Genomic DNA, 22,544 nt, shown 5'->3' with positions numbered 1-22,544 from the left:
ATTCAATCAATCATGCAAACTATTAGTGCAAAGGTGAGCTAACACCTGTGCTTAAGTGAGTGTTTTTGTTCTTCTAAAATGGATGGTGGAATGTGAAAAGAAGGAGGGAGAGTGACCAGCTATCCCCACCCCAAGAACGCCGCCGCGGCAGCCAGAACCCCCCAATGCCACACGACAGCAGGTAGAGAACAACCCCCCCGGGCGATCAGATCCGCCACCCAGGCCAGGACCAGCAGGACCGCCACGAGGCCCCCAGAGCCAGAGAGCAGGGAGGCATGAGGGGAAAGAAAGTTCCGCCCCAGCCCAACCAGTAGAGCAGCCCCCCCGCAGCGCCAGGAGGGCCCAACGCTGGGGAGAAGGGGGCCCACAAGGGTTTTTGTAGACATGGCCCGACCAGGCTCAGCCACAGTTGGAAATTTGGCTTCAGCACTCAAGGGCAATGACCAGAACCCACACCGCAGGGACACGGACACCCCCGGCTCAAGTGTGATGTGATCCCCGGCATCTGGCCTTGCCAGAAAGCTCAGGGATTCCTCTGTTTTAGATTTGCCAGATTACCACTGTTTTAGATTTGCAGGAGAAGGCAAGACATCATAGGTAGCCCTAATTATAAAGCTTGCCCTGGACGCCTCCATCTCCCACAGGTCTTTCCAGGAGAACTTCCTCTTCTCCACTCCTTCCCATCCTATCCACTGACCTTGCTTTGCCTGGGCCACGGCTTGAGCACATGTTGCTGCTTCCTCTTCCCAGCGTATCTCTTGGACCACCAGTCTACACCTCTCAGCTGGGTTTGCCTTCCTCCAGGAAGCTGCGCTAGATGAGAGACCAAGACCACCCCTCCCCTCCTGCACGCATCCCACAATGTCTTTTGTGTCTTTGGCCGCCTTTACACTGCAGGTCTTGATGCCCATATCCGATTTTCTGACTATATCCGATTTGTTTGACGACCCGCTTACATCATCTTTTAAAAGTGACCCGTATCTGATTTTTGCATTTACACTATACAATGCTGAAACTATCAAACGTAGACGTTCTGAGGACTACGTAGCAGCATTTCCGCATTCCGCGGACCTCCTTCAGACTTTTGTGACTGTGGTTGTCATGGAGGCAAGGCGGCGACGGAAGGAGGCGTTGCCTTGCTTGGGCGCTCCTGAGTGGATGCACGGGGGAGGTAAAGAAGGAGGGTTGCTCGGCTCTCTCTGAGTTTTGAATGAGGAAGTGTTTGCAAGTGTTCACTTTTCCGTTCTGAACCCTTAGCCTCCAGAGTGGGCTAAGAAAAACTCCAAAACCTTTGGGGGAGACACCTTATTTTTAATTTACGGTTCTCCGACAGTCCCCCGCTCCGCGCTCACACCCCCTCTCTCTCCTTACACATACACGCAAGCACGCGCGCGCTCACACACACACGGTCCCCATCATCCACCCCCCCCCCCCCCCCCCCCAAAGAAATTAACGGCTTCTAGCTTTTTCCATGACAACGGTGTCCTGCTTCATTAGTTACCGTTTGCGTCCCGACCGGGACGGGACCGGACCGGACATAACAGCGGTTTCCAACTATGGTCTGAAGCCTGAGGCTGAAAGGTAACACGCTGACAGCAAAATCAGCGCACAAAAGCACCTTAATAAGTCATGTGATCTCAGTTGGTGGTGTCCTGAATTGACGTCACTGACGTACGACTCGCATTTACTGGGGAATATCCGATTTGTCTGCTTACATGGCACACGCAAATGCACGTATCCGATTTGTTTCCGATTTATGTCCACATATGAGAGAGGCCTGTATCCGATCTGAGAAAAACGGAATCCATGCGCTTTTGTCCTGCTTACACTTTCACCGATCATATCTGATCTGTGCCACGTGAGAGGAAAAAATTGGAATTGGGTCACTTGAATTGTGCAGTGTAAAGGCGGCCTAAGTGTTGTCTTGGCCAGATCAGTTGCTGCCTTCGGGGCCCACTTCCTCCCAGTGGCCAGGATGGGAGCTGCTTGGGCAACCAGTGAGTCACAGGTATCTTGGAGTGTCATCTCTAACCTGACCTTGGCATAGTGGCGGTTTTTGATATGGGCGGCGATGTGGGCGGTCGCCCAGGGCGGCACTTCATAGGAGCATTGGCCGTGTCCGATGAGTAATGTGCCACATACAATATTCAAAGAGGTAGCTTGAAGTTTTAATTTGAAATTACTTACACTTAATACTTTTAATTTGACACATCAGACTCTTAATAATGTCTTCCTCCTGTTTCCTCTTCACACTTATGGTGCAAAAAAAAAAAAGAAAAAAAAAAAAAAGAATAATTTAGAGTGAAACAATGTAAAACAGGCACATGAAAAGGATTTAGGCAGAACAAACATCCGTGCTCAACCCAATTTCGACAAAAGCAGGCAATGGGGATTATTTCCCACAATTCTTTGCTCCGACACAGGCAGCAGACCCGATGCGCACGTGACCACCGCCCTCTGCTGCAAGACGCTTGCGGCCACACCTCTTTGCGGTAGTCTTTGGAACATATGTAAAAAAAACTCGAGAGGGGAGCGCAACTCGCCGGTGGCTGGCTGAATCACACTAAAAGGTGTGAGGGGAGTCTTTTTCTATCTGACAATCAACTCTGGGCCGCAGCTGCGCCTCCCGTCATAGAGACGGAGCCGCGTGTGAGAGGGAAGGGGAAGGGGAAGGGGAAGGGGGGGGGGGGGTGAGCGCAGACCATTTTATATAGATTGAGGTTTTTTGGAGGATTTCTATTGTTGGTGTTGCACAAATTTAGGGAAATGCCAAATATTTTTGGAGTAATCCCACTGATGAGTTCTAAGATTTAGTCTTTAATGTTTTATAAGACCTAAACATATTAATCACAATAAGTTTTATTTTTTAGATCTAATCCCTCTGATATGTTTCACAAAGACACACACAGGACGTCACACATTAAGAAATTATTGCTAAAAATGAAGCAGGAGTCCAGCTCTAAAAAAAATGCTCTAAAGAAGGATGAAAGAGCATAAAAATGGAATTATTTGATATGTAATTTCTTATTAATATTTCCAGGCTTTCTTTGTTTTGTCCTGCAGCATGTTCATATTTGTATAATTTTGACAGAATATATTTCAATGGAGAACAAAATATTACAAGTTATTTAAGGTTTAACTTGAGTTATTCTGGATTAATGTTCCTGTTTTTATTCATATTTATGTTCAAAAAGTTCAGTTTAAAAGGTTTAAAAGTTTAGCTTTAGTGTGTTCAGTAAATGTTTATCTTCTTCAGGCAAAACCTTAAGCGTGTTTTTAACTTAGGCCCCTGTGTGACTGAGTTTGACCCCCCTGTAATATGAGTCTAGAAAATCCATGCATTTTTTGAGTAAAATGGCTAAATAGAAGATAGGGAACACAACAGGATGTTGTCAAATTTTGTATGTGTGCGGGGGGGGGGGGGGGGGGGGTGTTACACGCCCAGGGAGTAAGTTAGTGTAGAACCGCCACTGCCTTGGCACACTTGTACTCCTCTACCAAACTGGATATAGGTAGTTCTAACATCCCCCTGCCATAGAGTCCAATGGTACTGAGGCACCTGGGAAGGCCAAGCCACTTTCTGGCATAGGCATTGATCAGCCTCTCCAACTTTTTATTTTCTAGATAATAGTAAATAATAGTGCTGAACATGTTTTATTATTAAAATCTAATTTACAATCTCAAATATTAAATAAAAAATAAAAATAACTGAATACTTTTTTTTCATGAAATTAAGGTTTTGTTTTTGTTTTTTCTTCTTTTTAAAGAAAATGTTAAATATTTAAAGATAAGCCACATGTATAGTATGTAAAGTGTTTTAAAATATAATTTATTCAGAAATGTTTTCATTAATTTCTGTTTCCTCATCTTTTTATTCAGTTAGATATGACCAAATTTTTGTGTCAAAAAAGCTGCTCTTGTTAAAAAACAGCCAAAGTATTTTCATTATTTAAATTGAAAAAAAGTTGCTGTTTTTAGCATAAAATAATAATAAAGCACATTTTAAAATCAAACTTGAGATTAAAAAAAATAGGAAACTAAAAACTTTCCCCAAGATATAGGCTTTATATTTTCCTTTAGTAAAACATTATACGGACAAATATTATGACAATATGTGTGAGACTTTAGTTAGAGAAGCTGTTCTTGTGTGTCAGCATCGTCTTGATCAAACAGCTGATTTGTGTGCTGACCTCCCGCCGGGTGTGGTGGCGCGCCTGTAATCCAAGCTTCATGGAGGCTGAGGCTGGAGGATGGTTGGAGCTCAGGAGCTCTGAGCTGCAGTGGACTATGCTGATCGGGTGTCCGCACTCAGTTCGGTTTCGATATGGTCTTCCTGGGGGAGCCCGGGACAACCAGGTCGTCTAAGGAGGGGTGAATCGGCCCAGGTTGGAAACGGAGCAGGTCAAAGCCCGCGTGCCGTTCAGTCGTGGGATCACACCTGAGAGTAGATGCTGAAGTTCAGCCTGAGCAACACACCGAGACCCAGCCTTTTGACCAACTCTCTGCTCTTCATCACGATCCACCACAGCATACTTTCACATTTTACAGTAGCTTCTTTAAACCTTCTGTCTTCTCTGTTCAATCAAAACGCCTTTGTTTTTCTTGCACCTACACTGCCCCCTACTGGACAATAGAAGTCATTTTCTATATTCTAATTCAATCTTTAATTGGTTGGACCTTGCAAAACAGTATATATATATATATATATATATATATATATATATATATCAAACCACAAAAATGAAATAAGATACATCTGTAGCCAACACGTGACCTTCAGGTAGGTCAAAAAAACATGCTGCTAGCACATTTACTGTTAAGTGACTGTTTTATATTTTCTAGCCAAAAAAATAAATAAAAGAAACAAAATAATGAAACATAAAAAGAAATTTCTATAAATATGTAATTCTTTTACAAAACTCAAATCCATTACTTTATGAAGAAACCCTACTGTACTTTATAAAATCCCAAAGCAGGTATCATCAAGCCAATTGGTTAAACATCACAGGCCTAAGGCCTTTATCAGTCACGACGTTTTTGAATGATTTTACAAGTAGAAACGGAGATACCTTGACTGCCATGGGATGACATCATCAACGTCTTGTCGAGCAGTTTCTTGCTGCGCAGGACATTTCTTCTCCATTCTGCATAGGAGATAAGGTTTTTTTGTCCTTTAGCAGTATTTTTGTTTTTAATATCCACCAAGCAAGAAGGAGACAACTAAAGCCAATACCTGCAATTTTGCTGTGTGCTTTTTTACCATTCAGCAGTTGTTGTGTTTCAGGTATTTCAATTGTTACCGTTTATATGCAACAAAAACATTCATTAAAATTTTTGATCTTACCATTCCAAAAGTTGCAAATAAAAATTTGCATCTGTACAATTTTTTTGTAGCATAAAAAAGTACATTAAACCCATTGCAGAAGATGGAATATAGTTGTTACAGACTTTAGACGCTGTGGAGTTGGAGCACATTTCACTTCACTAGCTTCCATCAATGACACAACTATCACAAGAAGTTTTCTGACCTCCATACTGTCCAGCCAGTAGCGAAGTAAGCGCAATGAAAGCGTGCACGTTGTGGTTTGGGAGCACAGAAAGACCTTCTCTGCAAATTAGTCCCCCTTTACATTAAAAGAAAAACACATGCAAGAAGCTCAGGAACAAAGAAGAAGAATTCAAGTTCTAGTAACTATTCTAGTAATTATGCTAGCAGCATCTGGAATAAAAGCAGGGTGATAGGACCATGGTTTGGCGCCTTAGTTCAAATAGTCTCTTTCGATTGCAGAAGCAAGATGCAGATTTATGGAGACATTTTGTGTAGAATTTATGTAGAATTTCAAACTCCATTTTCGTATGGATTCTTATGGAGTTAAATTATCTTAGTTCAATACAACAGAAAACTTGCAACTTTGAAAAGAACAGCACCAGGCAGAAACAATATGAAAGAACACTAAAGTTCTTCACAATCTTGAGCTAAAATAGAACAGAATGTCTGAATTTTTTTCCATTTGACTGATCTTAATCAGACGCGTCAGTGTGTCTTGTGTTGAAGCAGATTAAGTATGACAGATCTTCTTTCCTTGGAATGGGATTTTAAGCTTCTATTGGGACTTAAAAAGAGAAATGTTTGCATTACTGTAACTATTGTAACTATTACAATAACAAAGAGAATCATAAAAGGTTGTGTGACTCTGAAATCTGATAGAATAATGTTAGTGATGGTCCTGTCTTATCTAGAAGACAGGAAATACTTTGTTGAAATTAGGAGTTGTGTCTCAGACTACATGACCTTGACTTGTGGTGTGCCCCAGGGATCGATCCTGGGACCCCTTCTGTTCAACCTCTACATACTGCCTCTAGGGCAGTTAATACACAGTAATAACATTTCGTATCACAACGATGCAGATGATACTCAGATCTATGTGTCACTGACAACAGGTGAATATGGGCCGGTGGATTCACTCAGCCACTGCCTTCAACAGATCAGTGCGTGGATGCAGAACAACTTTCTCCAGCTAAACTCAAACAAGACCGAAGTTATTATTTTTGGCCCACAGAAACAAAGAGAAAGTGTCAGCAGCTACCTTCATTCTCTGTCTCTTAAACCCTCAAATCAAGTCAGAAATCTAGGGGTAATCATGGACTCTGACCTGAACTTTAACAGCCATATCAAGTCAGTAACATCAGCGGCATTTTACCATCTGAAAAACATTGCCAAAATCAAAAACATAATATTAAAGCCAGACCTGGAGATACTTATTCATGCATTGTCTCCAGTAGGTTAGACTACTGTAACGGCCTGCTCACCGGCCTCTCCAAACGAGCTGTAAAACAGCTTCAGTACATCCAAAATGCTGCTGCTCGAGTCCTGACCAAAACCAAGAAGTATGATCACATTAGTCCTGTGCTCAGGTCTCTGCACTGGCTCCCCGTACCTCAAAGAATAGACTTCAAAGCAGCTCTGATTGTGTACAAGTCTCTCCATGGCCGCGCACCAAAGTACATCTCTGACATGTTAGTGCCATATGAACCATCTCTTACTCTGAGGACCTCAGGGACCGGCCTCCTGTTGATTCCCAGAGTCAGAACTAAACAAGGGGAATCAGCGTTTCAATATTCTGCAGCTAAGATCTGGAACAGCCTCCCTGAAGTCGTAAGACAGGCCTCTTCTGTGTTCATGTTCAAACCTAGACTCAAAACATTTCTGTTTAGCCGTGTATATGACTGAAAGGTCCTATCTGCACTTTTCTTCCTTTCCTTCCTTTATTTTTAAATAAATTTTCAAATTTTTTTCTTCTCTTTTAAAGTAAATTTTACGTTGATTATTTCTATGATGTATTGTGATTTTAATGCATTTTTCTGTTTTGTGAAGCACCTTGGATTACTTTGTGTACGAATTGTGCTATACAAATAAACTTGCCTTGCCTTGCCTAGAATTTCAAACTCCATTTTCGTATGGATTCTTATGGAGTTAAATTATCTTAGTGCAATACCACAGAAAACTTGCAACTTTGAAAAGAACAGCACCAAGCAGAAACAACATGAAAGAACACTAAAGTTCTTCACAATCTTGAGCTGAAATAGAACAGAATGTCTGAATTTTTTCCATTTGACTGATCTTAATCAGCCGCGTCAGTGTGTCTTGTGTTGAAGCAGATTAAGTATGACAGATCTTCTTTCCTTGGAATGGGATTTTAAGCTTCTATTGGGACTTAAAAAGAGAAATGTTTGCATTATTGTAACTATTGTAACTATTACAAAAACAAAAAGAATCATAAAAGGTTGTGTGACTCGGAAATCTGATAGAATAATGTTAGTGATGGTCCTGAACTGCAAATCAGATCAAATCTCTTGACGAAAATATTTTTTTAAAGATCTCAGCAACAATAAATAAACAAAATATATATTTGAAAAACATCACATTTTAGAGAACAAAACAAATTGTAAAAACCAAAGCATTTTTAAAACCATATCCTGTAACAGTAGCCCAGCCTTTTTTATTCCTAAAGTTTGGCTACCTGCCCGGCGTGTATAGAGACCAGCCACTACAGGAAGATATGCAGTATTTTCCAAAAAACAAAATGAAATGTTAAAAAACGAAACACGATGAGAAATCGATACCATGATTATATCCCACTCCCCCACATACACCTTTTTGTGTTGCTGAGTTCAGTGCAAGGGAATGCCCACATCTGCCCATGCAATAGCATGGAAGTCATTTGTCCAATTACTTACAAACCCATGAAATGAAGGGATTGTGTTTAAAAAATGCTTTAGTTTTTCACATTTTTATACAATCTTTTTATTCAACCCATGGAATAAATTACTGAATTTCTGAATAAACTACTGAATTTCCCAAGCTGGGATCAATAAAGTATCTTTATCTTTAAAAAGCTAAAAGTCTGCACTTCAATGGCATTTGAGTTGTTTTATTTAAAATTGACAGTGATAATTTACAGAAACAAAATTAAAAAGAATGTGTCTCTGTCCAAATATTTATGGTCCTGACTGTATATATACACAAAGGAGGCTTAAAGTGGTTATAATACTAAATCAATCTTAATGATTCCCTTTATTTCTGGACTTTGCCATCACTCTTGAAAGTTGCTTCTGAAGCCATGAGTAATCAGAAATGGTTTTGGGAGCTCAGCATTCTCAGCTCTTTTAAGAAGTCAGTGTGGCTTTCCGAATGTAAAAGCTGAGAGAAGACAATTGAGGTTGTTTTTGCCAACGCGCTTTAGCATGAAGACTTTGAGCTCAATCCTAACCTCCCCTGCGCTCATGGTGCTGCTGGCAGTCGGCTGCACCAGCTCCTACAAACATGTGATCATCGTGCACGGCATCTTAAGTGGACCAAATGATCTACAAACACTCTCCAGGTTCATTACGGAGGTAGGACTTCTCACTGTGAGGTGCTTGTAAAGTGCAGGATAGGAAGTCCTCTTTATAGAGCTGAAACATGTGGTGGGATTATATAAGTTTGCTTCCTTCTACTCCCTTTCAAGCAATATTTATTAGTATGTCTAATTATCCTAAGTTTGATTAGTTACTGTATGAATGTATAACTGATGATTGTATTGCTTTTGTTTATTATTTCTAATTAATTGCAAGAAATAAACCATTTCAAATAAAAAAATAGAGCTAAAACATCTCAAAGATGTATTTGCTTACCTACAGCACGTCTGTGTCATAAAGTTTTTAAAGCTTTAATGCCATCTGTAAGTCTGCTACAAGAGCTACAGCACTGAACTGCTTCTAATATTCCATATGTTTTGTGAAGAAACTGGATTGTCTAGAAAGGACTGTATTGTATTAGTTCGTAACCCCGTCAGTTTCTTGCACACAGAAATAATGAATAATGACTCAGAGACAAAACTTATCTTTTGTGGAGGTTTTACTTCGTACAAACAAAGACAGATGAACATGGTGCATTCAAAGTCCGAACCAACGAGCTCAGGGATGGGGTTGGTATAAAAACCCTGCATTTGCATATTCAGAAGTTCGTCCGATGGACCTCGTGTGAAAATCACGCCCACAGGTTACTGCTGGAGAGAAGCTCCAAGGCTAAAGTGAAGATAAGTCTGAGGCCTGCTCAGCAGATCACACATGTACAGAAAAAGAGGGAGGATGAGGATAAACTGTTAGAACAATAGTTTGGCTGTGCTTTCTTCAAATGTAATATAATTTTGAGATGACAATACATGCTCAGTGAATTAAGTTTAAACCATTAGTTTAATAAAAGTTAAAGGCAGTTTCTAACTATTCTTCACATGTTTTTACAAAGATCAGGTGAAGATTGTGCTTTTGAAAACCCTTTTTCACGTTTTGTTTTGTTTTTTAATTGTCGCTTTTAAGCAGCTGTTCCAAGATGTTCAAAGAAAAGTGAGATGAAGATCACCCAGACTGAAGAGTCAAAAAATCTGACAACAGAAAAAAAAATCCACCTTAGCTGTTGCCTTTGTACAGTCTACTATCATCCACGGCTGCAGATCACGTTTTGATTTCACCTTTTCAGATGTTTAGTTAAAAAAAAGACACAGTGAATGCTGGACAGCAGGTCTCTAACTGCAGGAGAAGTTCTCCATATATATGAAATGTGTTAAAAAAGAGAAATTCTTGAAAACTGTGATTTTCTTACTGCAGTCTGTGACACAGACTTCCGGTTCCGGGTTATACAGCAGGACGCGTGGCGTGCCTCTCTGCGAATACAACTATCTTCAAATTAGAGCTGACCATGCCCCCGAAGAAACCCCAGGAATACGAAGACCTCAAAAAGTCTCTTGACATTATTCAAGAAAAACTGAAAAGTTTTATGGATCAAGTGTCGGCTAAGCTAACACCACTCTGGGATATGATGGAAGAGTTCCGAAGATTTCGGGCTCAAAACGAGCAGCGAGAAAACCGGGTCGAGATTCTGGAGAAAAGACTGGACGATGTGGAACAGCAAGTAAGGATGAATAATGTCATTGTCACTGGAGTACCAATCAAAACCGGAGCGAAGCTGAATGCAGCTGGAGCTAGCACTGCTAATGCTAGCGCTAGCGTAGCTAGCAGTTCTAATACGGAGATCGGTGCAGCGTCGCTGGAACAGCAAATACATTCATTTCTCACATCTAAAGGGATTTCCCCGGATCTCAATACCATCGAGACCTGCCACCTGCTCCCCAGGAGAAAGGAGACGGATAAACCAGCGATCCTCATCAGGTTTGTGAATCACAAACACAACAAGCTAGCTCTGATGAATCAACGCAAAAATCTCAGAGGATCTGCTGTTTATCTGAACGACCATCTGACCAGAAGGAATGCTGAAATCTCAAAACATGCACGGCTTCTCAGGAAGCGTAAACAGATTGAGAACACTTGGGTTAAAGGCTGCAGGATTTACGTCAAACCACTCGGTCCAGAGGACCGGGCCAAGGTTCTGGTCGTGAACACCATGAAGGACTTTGAGAAGTGCTTGATTACGGTTGTCTGAAACAACGTGGAGTAATAAATCAAAGAGCCAAATAATTTCAAGAAATATGACACCTGGAATCATCACTTTCTCTGTATGTCTGACGTCACCTGTATAACAGCAGAGTTCTGACCTGCAGACAACTTGACCTCAACTTTCACCGCAGCTGATATCAGTTGAAGAAGGATACGGACTGAAGGAATTTATTTTTTGTGGTTCTCATTTCTCCTAGGTTTTTATCTTCATTTTATTTCATTGAAGGTTTTCTTTCTGGTTTACTGTGTGTGGGTTTCAGTCATTTCAATTAAAAGGGACTTCCTGATAATTGCATATGTAAAGAGGTTTCAGGAATGCAGCTCCAACCTCCAACCCCCTCCAGGAGAAAACAGTCTTTGATCTTCTAAGACCATCTGGAAGCCTTAACTGTAGATCTGACATGGACCAGAATTAAATTGTCTCTAGGATTCAATCGTGGGAAACCCTGGAGGTGTCAACTCGCATGACAAGGACAAAGGGTTGAGACTGACTGCCTGCGGAGAGGGATCCGGGCGGCTGTGCTGGACCCCCATGGGGACACCATTGGTCGTCGGACAGTGGTCCGTCTTTGAAATAACCCCCCTGGACGTTTGAAGCAGGAAGCCAGGACCAAATGCTGTAACTCCTAATATGGACGGACGAGGTAGGCAGGCTCCCTGCCAGCCAATCCGAGCGTCCAGAGGAGGAGTCTGGACACCATGCTGTGCTACGAAGGAGGCGGCTGAAACCGAGATGTTAAAACAGCTGGACGGAGGAACTTTCCTTTGTTCCCAACAGGCTGACACGTTAAGACGTTTGTAATTTGGCGCTGTGCAAGCTCTGAAACTTTGGGAAACCGGATATCTGTTTTATTTTGTTTTACTCTGTTTTAGAAATATTGTTAGGGAAATAAATGTGTTAATCTTTAATCCGGCCGAGTTCCGTGGTTTCTCCTTCTCGACTTTATTGAACATGCAACAAGGAAAAGTAATCTCAAAGCGACAGATTATATTTTTCCAACAGGACCTGAATCTAATGTCTGCAGACATAACATGGAAGAAAACTATTAACTGTTTAAACCAAGAAAATCGGCTGTTATCAGTAAAAGAAGAAATGCCAACCTTGGACAATTCAACAGTTTATGGACCCTTTTTATTTTTCCCCTACAGCATTACTTTATTATATAAAAAAATAAAATAAAAATACAAAAAAAAAATATAAAAAGAGTAAAACAAATGGTTAATCATTTTTGAAAATTGTTAAATTGATTGACTTTTGATGATATTACTTCACTAGCTCCTAAAATTGATAAATTGATTCAAAAATCTTTCCTAATGTAGCATAACTTTGCACATGTTTTTAACTTTTGATACTTGATGAAATTTTGCTATGAAAATTCCTGAAACAGTGTTGTCTATTTTACTGATATAGTATTATGTTTTAAAGCATATGGATGACTTTTAAAAGTAACATAATTTGCATATATTTCAGATGCTGCATTTGCCATGTTGATTTCTAAAATAGTTATTTTTGACGTAGTACTTAAGTAATTCATCTTTGGCATGTGCTTTATTGATACCTTATGATTGTTAATTCTGTCTGATAAAACCTAGGAACCGGATATTGATAAATCATGTAATAAAATGGTTATAGTATAACTGGGTGGGATTATATAAATTCGCTTCCTTCCACTCCCTTTCAAGCAATATTTATTAATTATGTCTAATTATCCTAAGTTTGATTAGTTACTGTATGAATGTATAACTGATGATTATATTGCTTTTGTGTATTATTTCTATTTGATTGCTTGAAATAAACCATTTCAAATAAAAAAAAATCAGTTGTACATGAACAGTATTAACACTCATATACTCTAGTTTTTAGTAATAGTTGCATTTTTCTCATATTTAAGGTTAAATATGTAAAGTTTAGAAAAATAATAATTAAAAAAATATATAATTTAGCCTTTGTGTGCAAATCTATAGGATCTAGTGTATATTGATCAAAAAAATAAAAACAGTTCGTTATCACACTTGTTTTAACGCGTGTGTCACTGACTGTAAAGCATCAATTTTCTTCTCTCTGAAACCCTGCAGGAGCATCCCAGTACCAAGGTGACTGTGATTGATCTGTTCAACAATATGGAAAGCATTAAGCCCTTGTGGAAGCAGGTCCACGGCGTTGGGAAGGTCATCCAAAGAATCATGAAGAAGTCTCCACGTGGTGTTCATCTTCTGTGTTTCTCTCAAGGTTTGCAAACACTCATACAGTATTTATTCAGCAACATAGCAATCTTCATGAGTACCGTAATGGACGGTCACAGTTTCTTCACTTGATAACATGTTGAGTTATCTGCATCCACGTGCAGACGACTGCATCCGTGTACATCTTTGTTTTACTCACCGCTGGATAGCTCATATATTGCTCACCATCTTTGTTGCACCGTTTGGGGTTGTGAGCGACTATGAAAAATGTCTCACTCTAAAATGACCCTTGTTTGAAAAAAAAATGTCGTATTTTCTGTCTTGCAAGACAATTATCTTAAGTTTTTTAATAGCAAACTATAATCAAAGATAGAGAAAACTTGTCTTATTGACTAGAACATCGTTATTTAAATAAGAATTCTTAGTAGGACCATTATTCTTACCCTATTGGCAGATTTTGTTGTTGTTTTTGTTTTGATTCAAAGAAAATCTTCCTAAAAAGTATGAATTTGGACTTAATTCTAAGAGGCCTGTTTTTGTGTTGTATTGTCTGGGATTTTTCCCCATATGTTGCAAAGACAGTATTGGTTTAATAGGAAGGTCTTTGGTTGATAGGTAGAAAAGGAATTTGAGGATGCAAAACAGTTTCTCAGTGCCCTTGGCAAATACACACAGCTGCTACAGTGTTTAAGGGCCAATTTCCGCTTAAACTGGTGATTTAACCAACAATAATTGATAAAAAACCAAATACAGAATAAAATTACAGCTGGTAAAAATCTCGAAACAGAAGATGTAGAAGCTTTGACATCAACACAACTTGCAAAGGTAAGACTTGACTTTTTTATTTTTCATTTAAGCTGCTGTCACTGCTGTCAAGGATTTAAGAGTCTCTTCAGGGTGTTTCTGCTTGCACTTGTTCATGAATTAAAGTTAACAGCAGTCTCCTCCATATTTTAGATAATGCAAATTCTCCATGATGTTGACATTTTTTGTCTTAATTTTTCCTTTTTGCTACATTGTTCTGTGGCTTTTTGTTGTCATGTTATCAGCCAGTGAGATAATTCTGTTCAAAATGTGATTGCACCTACAGCAGCTACTAAGGAGAACCGTACATGAGATTTAATTGTTGCCAAATGAATATAATTAACACAGTCCTTGGTTTTAGCTAATGGAGAGTCCTCACTGAAGGAGGAATGTCATTGCAGAACATCTAGGTCATGCCAAATGTTTCAGTCAGCAGCTCATCTTTTAACTGGTTCTGCAGTATTTGAATCCCAGTTTTTATTCAAGAAAATGGAGGGATAATCTTGAAGTTTGAAATTCTACACAGAAATGTCTCCATAAATCTGCATCTGTTGCTTCTGCAATCAGTTCCATGATCCTACCACCCTTCTTTTATTCCAGATGCTGCTAGCATAATTACTAGAATAGTTACTAGAAATAGAATTCTTCTTCTTTGTTCCTGAGCTTCTTGCATGTGTTTTTTCCTTTAATGTAAAGGGGGTCTAATTTGCAGAGGAGTTCTTTCCGTGCTCCCAAACCACAACGTGCACGCTTTCATTGCGCTGGCTTCGCCACTGGCTGGACAGTATGGAGGTCAGAAAACTTCTTGTGATAATTGTGTCATTGATGGAAGCTAGTGAAGTTAAAGTGAAATGTGTGCTCCAACTCCACAGTGTCTCAAGTCATGAAAAGCTATTATCCATCTTCTGCAATGGATTCCGTGTACTTTTTATGCTACAACAAATTTATGCAGAAGCGCATTTCTCTTTGCAACTTTTGGAATGGTAAGATCAGAAATCATAATGAGTGGTTATGTTAATTGATTGCAGACGAATAGAAAATGCTACACTTGTTTTCCATGCAGATCCTCATCAACAGGTAAAATACCTGAAACACAACAACTTCCTTCCACTACTGAATGGTAGAAAACCACACAGCAAAATGGCAGGTATTGGCTTTAGTTGCCTCCTCCTTGCTTTGTGGATATTAAAAAAAAGAATACTTTTAATGAAAAAAATCGTATCTCCTATATAGAATGGAGAAAAAACTTCCTGCGCATCAAGAAACTGGTGCTGATTGGTGGACCAGATGATGATGTCATCATCCCATGGCAGTCGAGGTATCTCCGATCCCACTTATGTATCTCTAACATCATGAATGGAAGAGGCCTACAAAGACCTGTAATATTTAAGCAATTAGCCAGATGTTAGCAGGTTTTCTTCATATAATAATGGATTCATATTTCATAAAATAAATAACCTCCTAAGAATGTTTCATTTTTATTTTTAGAAAATATAAAACAGTCACTTGACAGTAATTGTGCTAGAAGCATGTTTTCAGTCCTGCCTAAAGGTCATGTTTTGGCTGCAGATGCATCTTGGTTTATTTTTGCTGTTAATTATTATTATTTTTTTTTTTGCAAGCTCCAACCACAGCACACACAACATTGTCAGGAGAAAGTCTTTTTGCTTTCTTGCATTTGTCTAATCATGACTGTCTAGGAAATGCTTTTGCAGCTTTATTAGATGATGTTGGTTTCACCCAAAGTGTGAATGAACCCACTCACTGTCATAAGCACACCCTGGACCTTGTTTTAACCCATGGTATAGAGATCAGCCAGCTGAGTGTCCTTCCTCTTAATCCCATCATTTCTTATCACATTCTGATTACCTTCCAGTTTACATTAGAACATGCTACTGCTCCAGTGAATAAGAAAGAGCCTAGAAGAACCTTGACTGACCGTTCTGTCTGAGTTTAAACACACAGTTCAGCCAGTACTTAGTGATATTCTGAGAAAATACTGAGTCCAGCTCCCATAGTATCAGTCCTAGTATAAATGACAACTTTGTTAATGATGCCTTACAAGCCCTCAGGAGTACACTCGATGTTGTTGCCCCCCTGAAACCCAAATTCGTTAGACAAAACCGAGTAGCATAGTGGTTTAACGCTGAAACACGTTCTCTTAAACAAGAAACCCGTAAGTTGGAAAGAGAATGGCGCCGCTCCGGTTCAGAGCAGTCTCTGAATACCTGGAAACATAGCCTATTAAATTATAAAAAAGCTCTGCGTAGAGCTAGAAGCCAGTACTATTCAACCTTAATATCAGAGAATGGAAACAATCCAAGATTTCTTTTTAGCACTATAGCTAAATTAACTCGCAGTCAGAGCTCAGTAGAACCACATGTTCCTGTTTCTCTCAGCTCTGTTGATTTTCTTACATTTTTCGATAGTAAAATCTCAAATATTAGACATAAGTTAAATCAAGTTAATCCCACTATCAGCCCAGAGCAGGCTGAAGCGGTAAAAGTGGAGGCATCCATAGAAACCTCTGTAACATTAGACTGCTTCACGGCTGTGGATCAAGTGGAAATAGCATCAATTGTTACGTCCTCCAAATTCTCAACTTGTCTGTTAGACCCAATTCCCACTAGACTTTTTAAAGAAACTTTTCCCCTAATTAATGATTCCATATTAACAATGAAAAATGCCTGTCTGGAAACGGGTTACGTGCCACAGTCTTTTAAATATGCAGTTGTTAAACCTGTTCTGAAAAAGCCCAGTTTGGATCCTAGCATCTTGGCCAACTATAGACCGAAATCAAACCTCCCCTTTATTTCTAAAATCCTAGAAAGAGTTGTAGTTAAGCAGCTTTACTGCCACCTACAGGACAAAAGCCACTTTGGTTTAAATCCTATCTGTCTGCCTAGATATCAGTTCGTTCATGTAAATGGACATTCCTCTCAGTGCACTCGAGTTAACTATGGAGTCCCACAGGGCTCAGTTTTAGGACCCATCCTGTTTACGCCTTATATGCTACCCTGGAAACGTAATCAGGAAACACAGCATTAAGTTCCTGAGTTAATAAGAGTTAATAAATTAATAAGTTAATTCTTCTCTAAGAGTTCTGGTAAATCGCCTGTCTGTCCTGGGGGAGGCTCCCTCCTTCATGTGGACACCCCTGAGGTTTCTTCATTTTTTCCGGAATCCGTTTTTTTTAGGAGTGTTTCCTTACCGCGAAGGAGGGTCTAAGGGCAGGGCTGCTAGTATAGCTGTTTGTTAGTCAGTTTGTTAGTTCATTTTAGTATTTTCCTAGTGAACTCTTTGTATTCATGATCCTTTTGAGTTCATGTTTTACTTCGAAGCCCACCAAGACGGCTGTTGCTGTGATTTTGGGGTATACAAACAAAATTGAATTCAATTCAATTCAATTAATCTCATTTTTTTCTACAGAAATAAAAAAACAATTCCTGCCTCCACTGATATGTTTGTAACAGAGGGTAGGTGGTTGCAACAGGTTTTAATCATATAGGAATAACTATAGGTTATTGTGGTGTATTACAAAAGAAGATTGCACTGTAAATTTATGGAAGAGTTTCTGGGTGAATACTCAATGCTTATTGGCTGTTGGGTGTGGATTAAAAAACGATAATACATGGACAGTGATAATGTACACCTAAAAAAGAGGTTCTGGTAAAGTAGTCCAAATTCTTCAGCGCTGGCTTCTTTGAAACACTTTTGCTTCACCATCTGGGAAAAAAACAAGCAGTAACAGGTGAACCTTCTCTCTGAAGTGATGTTTTATTTTAAGGTATTGGTGTGATCAGTTTATCTTGCATAACACTGTCCTTTGCCACTGCAGTTGAAGTCGGTGCCGGCTCAACCATTACCAAGACACTACGTGTCAAATAGTCGGCTTTTCATAAAAAAATAATTTTGACCAAAAAAGGAACAAGAATAAAGTCATAAAAAATGATTGAATATCTATTTCTTTTGTAATGCCCTTCGAAGTGTTTATCAGAAATAAACAGACTTCATGTAAACAGCCAGTTCAGGCTTCTGTGTCGTCCGATACTTTCTGATAACGGACTCTTCGTCTAGGCAGTATCCCTTACCTAAATGATGACTGTTTCCAAAAACCCTCTGGGCTTAGGGCAGACGGCTCATCATCAATTAACATATAAACCAGAATTTTCTATGTTTCTGCCTCAGTTTTACAGGGAAGACACATTTGGACTCAGAACTCTGGACGCTCGCAGTGACATAATCATGTGCAGCTGTTCTGGGGTCAAACACAGTGAGTGGGATTCAAACCAGCAAGTATTTAAGAGATGCATCAAACCATGGCTTGACTGAAGATCAGACAACCCTGGATCAGCTAAGGATCACTGACACAAATGTCCCCTGCATGTAGGAAGAGACTGTTTTGCCTTCAGTTTCTAGTCAACACATTTAGAGTCATGTATTGTTCAATTGTGGGACTACAACCAAAATCCATCTTTTTTGTGATTCATTCTGTTAATAATCTTGAAATAAAATTTATAACATGAAAGCTCTGAGCTCCAACCAAAAGAGCTGTTTGACCAAGACAATGCTGACACACAAGAACAGTTTCTCTAACTAAAGTCTCACACATATTGTCATAATATTTGTCGGTATAATGATTTACTACAGGAAAATATAAAATCTTAATCTTCATAGTCTTGGAAAATGTTTTAATAAACTTTTCTTTTTTTTAACCAGCTTTTGTAAAGGATGATTTTATTAATAAAATATGTTCTTCACTTCTATTTTATCTTCAAAATCAAAAGATCTGGTTTTTGATTTAAATGATTATATAAATATATTGGGTTCTCAATAACAGCAGCTTTTTACTATTTGACACAAAAAGTGGTCATGTAAAAACCGAATGATTAAGGAAACAAGGATTAGTGAAAACAATTGAGAATTATTTACTTTGTTAAGGAATTTAAATGTCTTTGTGGCATATCTTCAAACATTCATTGTTTTCTTTAAAACAGCTCTGGAGGGATTCATATTGCAGATCTGCTGTTTGAGACAATTTGACCAACTATATTGACTCAGTTGAGTCTGACATTTACACTGAGTCTTCATTTCATACAGGACAGCATTATTTTACAAGAAAAACTAGATTCCACCCTTTTTTTTTTACAGTACTTTAAGTATGATAGGGCAACATAAACAAACTTAAAAACTAAAAAACAGAAAGAAAAACACAAGATATTGTTAAAATTAAAATATTACTGTTACAAATAAACTGTTTGAATTCTAGGATTGTATGTTATTTTTATCAAGGTGACATCAATTGACATCAATTAAGTCAGTTTTTGGTTAACTTCTTTGGAAATGGATTACAGAATAATTTATGACATTTGATTGTGTTCTTAATTGTTTTGAATGTTTTTGTGCTGAATTTATGGAATAAAATGTTATTGTTTATATTCTGCAGCTGTTGAACCATCTCCTGTCTCGTATTTTAGAGATATGCCACAGGTAATAGGTAAAATGGGCCACCTTATCAGCTAAAATGAGCCACTAAAACTGCAAAGTGAAAGAGTCATAATTCACAGTAAAATCTAATTATATTTAAGAGCATCATAGAACATTGTGGAATATGGAAGCATAGTGTATACAGTTTAAAAAAAGTGTTTTTCAAGACAGTTTTTCAGTCTTTTTAAAAACACACTTTTTAAAATGATTTTTGAAACAATTCAATACGATTCCATATGGATTTCCAAAAAATCCCCCGAAAAAATTGTTTTACTTTAGTTGACATTGATGCTTATATTGTCCAGTAGGGGGCAGTGTAGGAAGAAGAAGAACAAAAGCGTTTTGATTGAACAGAGAAGACAGAAGGTTTAAAGAAGCTACTGTAAAATGTGAAACTATGCTGTGGTGGATCGTGATGAAGAGCACAGAGTAGGTCAAAAGGCTGAGTCTCAGTGTGTTGCTCAGGCTGAACTTCAGCATCTACTCTCAGGTGTGATCCCACAACTGAACGGCACGCGGGCTTTGACCTGCTCCGTTTTCGACCTGGGCCGATTCACCCCTCCTTAGACGACCTGGTTGTCCCGAGCTCCCCCAGGAAGACCATATCGATACGGAACAGAGTGCGGACACCCGATCAGCATAGTCCACTGCAGCTCAGAGCTCCTGAGCTCCAACCATCCTCCAGCCTCAGCCTCCATGAAGCTTGGATTACAGGCGCGCGCCACCACACCCAGCGGGAGGTCAGCACACAAATCAGCTGTTTGACCAAGAAGATGCTGACACACAAGAACAGCTTCTCTAACTAAAGTCTCACACATATTGTCATAATATTTGTCGGTATAATGATTTACTAAAGGAAAATATAAAATCTTAATCTTCATAGTCTTGGAAAATGTTTTAATAAACTTTTCTTTTTTTTTTACCAGCTTTTGTAAAGGATGATTTTATTAATAAAATATGATGTTCTTCACTTCTATTTTATCTTCAAAATCAAAAGATCTGGTTTTTGATTTAAATGATTATATAAATATATTGGGTTCTCAATAACAGCAGCTTTTTACTATTTGACACAAAAAGTGGTCATGTAAAAACCGAATGATTAAGGAAACAAGGATTAGTGAAAACATCTGAGAATTATTTACTTTGTTAAGGAATTTAAATGTCTTTGTGGCACTTCTTCAAACATTCATTGTTTTCTTTAAAACAGCTCTGGAGGGATTCATATTGCAGATCTACTGTTTGAGACAATTTGACCAACTATATTGACTCAGTTGAGTCTGACATTTACACTGAGTCTTCATTTCATACAGGACAGCATTATTTTACACGAAAAACTAGATTCCACCCCTTTTCTTTTTTACAGTGCTTTCAGTATGATAGGGCAACATAAACAAACTTTAAAACTAAAAAACAGAAAGAAAAACAAAAGATATTGTTAAAATTAAAATATTACTGTTACAAATAAACTGTTTTAATTCTAGGATTGTATGTTATTTTTATCAAGGTGACATCAATTGACATCAATTAAATCAGTTTTTGGTTAACTTCTTTGGAAATGGATTACAAAATAATTTATGACATTTGATTGTGTTCTTAATTGTTTTGAATGTTTTTGTGCTGAATTTATGGAATACAATGCTATTGTTTATATTCTACAGCTGTTGAACCATCTCCTGTCTCGTATTTTAGAGATATGCCACAGGTAATAGGTAAAATGGGCCACCTTATCAGTTAAAATGAGCCACTAAAACTGCAAATTGAAAGTCATAATTCACAGTAAAATCTAATTATATTTAAGAGCATCATAGTACATTGTGGAATATGGAAGCATAGCCAAAGAGGAGATATATGGATGTCTTAACAGAGGACATGAAGTTGGCTAACGTTAGGGTAGAAGATGTTCATGATAGAGTGAGGTGGAAAAGGATGATTCGCTGTGGCGACCCCTGATGGGAAAAGCCGAAAGAGAAAGAAGAAGTGTATACAGTTTAAAAAAAGTTTTTTTCAAGACAGTTTTTCAGTCTTTTTAAAAACACACTTTTTAAAAATGATTTTTGAAACAATTCAATACGATTCCATATGGATTTCCAAAAAATCCCCCGAAAAATTGGTTTACTTTAGTTGACAATGATGCTTATATTGTCCAGTAGGGGGCAGTGTAGGAAGAAGAAGAACAAAGGCGTTTTGATTGAACAGAGAAGACAGAAGGTTTAAAGAATCTACTGTAAAATGTGAAACTATGCTGTGGTGGATCGTGATGAAGAGCACAGAGTAGGTCAAAAGGCTGAGTCTCAGTGTGTTGCTCAGGCTGAACTTCAGCATCTACTCTCAGGTGTGATCCCACGACTGAACAGCACGCGGGCTTTGACCTGCTCCGTTTCCGACCTGGGTCGATTCACCCCTCCTTAGACGACCTGGTTGTCCCGAGCTCCCCCAGGAAGACCATATCGATACGGAACAGAGTGCGGACACCCGATCAGCATAGTCCACTGGAGCTCAGAGCTCCTGAGCTCCAACCATCCTCCAGCCTCAGCCTCCATGAAGCTTGGATTACAGGCGCGCGCCACCACACCCGGCGGGAGGTCAGCACACAAATCAGCTGTTTGACCAAGAAGATGCTGACACACAAGAACAGCTTCTCTAACTAAAGTCTCACACATATTGTCATAATATTTGTCGGTATAATGATTTACTACAGGAAAAATATAAAATCTTAATCTTCATAGTTTTGGAAAATGTTTTAATAAACTTTTCTTTTTTTTTTACCAGCTTTTGTAAAGGATGATTTTATTAATAAAATATGATGTTCTTCACTTCTATTTTATCTTCAAAATCAAAAGATCTGGTTTTTGATTTAAATGATTATATAAATATATTGGGTTCTCAATAACAGCAGCTTTTTACTATTTGACACAAAAAGTGGTCATGTAAAAACCGAATGATTAAAGAAACAAGGATTAGTGAAAACAACTGAGAATTATTTACTTTGTTAAGGAATTTAAATGTCTTTGTGGCATATCTTCAAACATTCATTGTTTTCTTTAAAACAGCTCTGGAGGGATTCATATTGCAGATCT

The 22,544-nt window shown here is 38.7% G+C and overlaps 1 protein-coding gene across 1 annotated transcript; it reads left to right on the top strand.

Moving 5' to 3' along the window:
* Positions 1–10,407: 10,407 nt before the first annotated feature.
* On the top strand, positions 10,408–20,388 carry LOC101166391 (lysosomal thioesterase PPT2-like). Its single transcript, XM_023958535.1, has 7 exons — positions 10,408–10,450; positions 13,069–13,222; positions 14,677–14,772; positions 14,853–14,963; positions 15,044–15,127; positions 15,214–15,298; positions 18,169–20,388. The coding sequence occupies exons 2-7, from the start codon at positions 13,114–13,116 to the stop codon at positions 18,221–18,223; spliced, it is 540 nt and encodes a 179-aa protein (XP_023814303.1). The 5' UTR covers positions 10,408–10,450; positions 13,069–13,113; the 3' UTR covers positions 18,224–20,388.
* The last annotated feature ends 2,156 nt before the right edge of the window (positions 20,389–22,544 follow it).

Source organism: Oryzias latipes, chromosome 9, assembly GCF_002234675.1.
Source record: "Oryzias latipes chromosome 9, ASM223467v1".
Classification (NCBI taxonomy): Eukaryota; Metazoa; Chordata; class Actinopteri; order Beloniformes; family Adrianichthyidae; genus Oryzias; species Oryzias latipes.
The sequence above is the reverse complement of the archived record's forward strand: the minus strand, read 5'-3'. Positions and strand labels throughout refer to the sequence as shown.